A 5,000-nucleotide genomic window follows, 5' to 3' on the forward strand; every position below is an offset into this window, starting at 1 on the left:
ATTATTATTATTATTATTATTATCATCATTATTATTATTATTATTATTATTATTATTATTATTATTATTACCATTAATATTATTGCTGTTTTTGTTGTTGTTATTATTATTATTATTATTATTATTATTATTATTATTATTATTATTATCATTATTATTATCATTATTATTATTATTATTATCATTAATATTATTATTATTATCATTATTGTTATTGATGTTATTGATATTATTATATCATCATCTACATCATCTTTATCCTCATCATTATTATTATTACTACATTATTATTCTCATCATTCTTATCAACGATATTATCAGTATTGCTATTTGTATCAATTCTATTACTGCTTTCATTAACAATATCGCCATCGTCATCCTCATCCTCATTATTGTCATTATCATTATCGTTTTAACTAATTACTTTCATTGTTGTTGTTATTATAACTATTATATTTGTTATCATCATTATCATCATGATAATAATTATAATTATTGTTGTTTTTGTTTTTGGTATTATAGCTATCATCATCATCATCATCATCATCATTCTATTATCATTTTTTTATCGTTGTAACTATTTTCATTATTATCATTATTGTTATTGGTTTTGTTAATTCCATTGCCGCAACTAGTTACCAAAATTCCTTTATTTGTTTTTATTACAACGATCAGTGCCACCAGGGATTTTTTCTCTCCATGTCTCTCCCTCTCTTTACCTTGTCTTTCCAATATGTCTTTTCTCCAGCGGCATCCTCGTTCCCGTTTCTCTCTCCCTCCCTTCTCTCTTTTTCCTTTCTCAGTTTGTTTCTCTATCTTTCTTTCTCTCTTTTTCTCACTCTCTCTTTAGAATTGCAAATTGTCTATCTGTCTTCTACCTCGAAGTAAAAAGAATATTCTTTTCTCCTCTTTTCATTTTTACATTGTAGAACCTGTTATCTTTCTGCATATTTGGAAGATTGTTGCATGTCGAGGAAATTAGCACTAGTCTGGAAAATTAAATTTGCATATTGCATGAAATTCATACCATAAAAAGCGGAAAATTGTCTCCAGTTTACTTAGTTAAGTTTATCTACGGAGGAAATTTCATTTGTGAATATGAATTCGGTTCATAAGTGATTCCCTGATTTGGTCTTTAGGATTTAGAGGAAAGAAAGGGGATAAGAGAGAGAGAGAAAGAGAGGGAAAGAGATATGGCTAGATAGATAGGGAGGTATACCGATAGATAGATAGATAGGCATATATATATATATATATATATATATATATATATATATATATATATATATATATATATATATATATATATATATATATATATATATATATATATATATATATATATATATATATATATATATATATATATATATATATATATATATATATACACATATATATACAGAGAGAGAGAGAGAGAGAGAGAGAGAGAGTTCAAATTCATATTCAAAATATTTTATTCCATTTGTTACAATGGTTATTCTTATTATATGCAAAGTGATATTACATTACAAATAAATATAAGTTAAACATAGAATCAATAGCAGTGCATATAAATCTTTTCTATTCTTATATTCAGCAACCTGATGATATCATTGGTGATTTAATAGATATTCCTTTAATTTCCTTTTGAATGTATGTTATATTTCAAGGTAGTTCCACATCATGATTCCTCGTGTTAGTGTCTGTCGTGCCCCTGTCTGTACGTAATCTTTTGACATACAGGGAGTTAACTTATCTTGTTTGGACACAGGTTGTGTTACCTGCAATGGGAAGGGTCAAAAGCCATTTTGGATAAAAATCCTTGGATCCTTTTATGAATTAGTATGCAAGTATCATAGTTGCATTTATGATGTACTTTTAGCCAACTTGGTTTGTTTATGTGTGGGTTAATGCGGTCATGCTTCTTTACGTTAGAGAGAGAGAGAGAGAGAGAAAGAGAGAGAGAGAGACAGAGAGAGAGAGAGAGAGAGAGAGAGAGAGAGAGAGAGAGAGAGAGAGAGAGAGGCAGAGAGAGAGTTAGCAGAAAATGAGAAAAATATGAGAGATTTAAGATAAAGCAACGGACGGCTTAATAGAATTTATGATAATGATAATAATAAAAAAAAACTATAAATGACTTAATAAGTTGATCACTAGACATCAACTTCTGCATTTCTCTTCAGATTCCATTTTCCTCATTTTCATGTTTTTTTTTTTTTTTTTTTTTAAATAATTTCTTGACACTTCTCTTAGGAAAAAAGGAGGATTATGAAGTGTAGGATGAAACAAGTTACGCTGCATTCCCTCTATCTCTTTCTCTCTTGTTTTATCTTTCTCGAATGCACTTGTTACTACTTAGAGTAATAAGTAGACCTTTTGCATTACTTTAGCCATCCATTTATTTTCAGGCATTAGCATATTTAATCATTGGTGTTATTTGGTGATTTAGGTCTTTTTTTTCTTCTTCTCTGGGAAAATCGCACACATAAACAAGCACACACCCGCATACATATAATATATAGTCCTGCTGACCACTTGCCATCATAGCCACCGCACAGAATCAAAATTGGAAATACGCGTTCTCTGCTGGAGTTCCTGCAATAAATGTGTATATATATATATATATATATATATATATATATATATATATATATATATATATATATATATATATATATCAATCAAGGGGGGCTAACGCATCCACCCTTCGCTTCCAGCCACGAGGATCCCTCATGGCAAGACGCCAGGCAGGGACTCGGCCCATCTCGAGTTCTTCACGACAGGTTTGGTCGATCTGCCCAAGCCACGACTTCTTAGGTCGTCCCACAGGCCTCCTCCACCCAGGGTTGTCTCTAACAGAGACTACCTGATGGGCAGGGTCATCCTGAGGAAAGCGAGCCAGGTGGCCATATAGCCTGAGTTGACGATCATGGATTGTGCAGATAACAGGTCCTGTGCCAGTCTCACGGTGTAACCATTGGTTGGACACATGGTCCCAACAACAGTACCCCATGATCCGGCGCAAGGACCTATTACAAAAGGCTTTAAGACGATACTCCAAGGTACAGGATAATGGCCAGGTTTCACTACCGTACAGCAAAACTGGCATTATCGGGCCTTGAAAACCTGTAGCTTGGTCTTTCTGCCCAGGTACCAACATCTCCAAATACTCTTGTTGAGTGAGTTCATGACCCCTGCTGCCAGGCCAATCCGTCTGCTGACTTCCTGGTCTGACAGCCCAGAATTATGAACTGCACTACCAAGGTATGTAAAGCTCTCTGTGGCTTCAATGTCCTCGCCGCAAACACGTACCGACTGAACAGGTTCTCCTAGCAAGTCTCCAAAGTCCTGGATCTTGGTCTTGGTCCAGGAGACCTCTAGACCCAAGGGTTTTGCTTCATTGCTAAATGCATCCAGAGCCACCACTAGGGTCTCCAGAGACAGATAGAATGGCAACATCATCAGCAAAGTTAAGGTCAGTAACCTTGATATTGCCCAGCATTGCTCCACAATGACTTTGAACAGTAGCTCTGTCTAGTATCCAGGCCATGCAAGTGTTGAAAAGAGTTGGTGCAAGGACACAGCCTTTCCTCACTCCTGAACTAACAGGAAAGAAGCTCGACAGGCCCCCACCACACTTTACAGCACTTTCAGTACCAGTATACAGGTTTGCTATAAGTCTAATAATCCTTGTTGGAATTCCTCTCAGGATATCCCAGAGTGATTCCCAATGCACTGTGTTGAACGCCTTCTTGAGGTCGATGTAGGCAGCAAGCAACCCACGCCTGAACTCATGGCAGCGCTCTACAATGACTCGAAGCGCAAGGATACGGTCTATTTTAGACTTACCAGGAGTGAATCCGGATTGCTCCAGTCTCTGATGCCTCAGTAGATGGTCTCTGATACGGCTCAGAAGGATGTAGGCAAGAACCTTGTCTGGTATACTGAGCAGTGTGATGCCTTGGTGATTGCTACAGTCCCAATGGTCCCCCTTCCCTTTCCAGAAAGGGATGACCACACCTCTCAACAGGTCAGGAGGAACGGTACCGGACCGCCAGATGGCAGCCAGGACAGCATGTAACCCCCGTGCCATAGCTTCGCCACCAGCCTTTAACAGCTGTTATGCTGCAGATACCTACTGCTTTACCACTCTTCAGCTTAGAGATTGCCCACCTAACTTCAGTTAGGGAGGAAGGATCCTCAATGATGGGTGGGTCCGGAAACAGGGTCTCGGCACTCCACGCATCTAAGTTAACTGCTGGTGGGTCAACCTGGTACAACTGCTCAAAATACTCAGCCCAGCATTCCCGCACCGCAACAGGATCTGAAATGATCTGACCTCTTACTAAGCGAACTGCTGTCACCTGTGAAGAGGGCATGGAGTTCAGCTTTCTCAGGGCTTGGTAAGCTGGACGAAGGTCATTTATTAAGAAATGGCCTACCTCCTCTGCAAGACTCCTAATAAACTTTTTCTTGTCCCTTCTTAACAGAGACCGAGTACTGCGCACATGAGGCTGGTGCAGTTCCCGATCCCCTGTCAGACAAGCCGCATGACAAGCATCTTTGGCTTCCAGTGTCTCCTGCGAGGTGAAATTCTATATTGCTCTCGGGCGTACACCAATCGTATTTTGAGCTGCATCAAGTGTTTCATGTCAGTTAGACTGTCGAGCCTTGTGAAACGACCAGAGATTGCCTCAGCAAACCCACAGACACACTCCCCCTCCCTCAGTCTGTCCAAATGAAACACCCTAGGGTGATCATTTGACCGCTGGGGAGTTTTGAAGTGGACCCGGAGGGTAGCCACAACCAATCTATGGTCATAACCACAGAACTCAGCACTCCTATACACCCTGCAGTTCTGGATGATCCTCCAACGAGTGCTAACGAGTATGTGGTCGATCTCCTTGTCTGCATTACCCGCATCGCTGTACCATGTCCAACGATGTGGGTCCGGGCGCTGGTACCAGGAGCCAGAAATCCTCAATTTCTGGGACCTAGCAAAGTCCCGGAAAAGGAGG

General features: G+C 38.7%; 1 protein-coding gene across 1 annotated transcript in view; it reads right to left on the bottom strand.

Annotated features, from left to right (window-relative positions):
* Positions 1 to 4,577: 4,577 nt before the first annotated feature.
* Positions 4,578 to 5,000, bottom strand: part of LOC138862171 (uncharacterized) — an 809-nt gene continuing 386 nt past the window's right edge. Inside the window, exon 2 of the mRNA XM_070123349.1 lies at positions 4,578 to 4,615. Within this exon, the coding sequence (XP_069979450.1) occupies positions 4,578 to 4,615 (38 nt within the window). The remainder of the gene's footprint in view (positions 4,616 to 5,000) is intronic.

This window comes from Penaeus vannamei, chromosome 7 (genome assembly GCF_042767895.1).
Source record: "Penaeus vannamei isolate JL-2024 chromosome 7, ASM4276789v1, whole genome shotgun sequence".
Classification (NCBI taxonomy): Eukaryota; Metazoa; Arthropoda; class Malacostraca; order Decapoda; family Penaeidae; genus Penaeus; species Penaeus vannamei.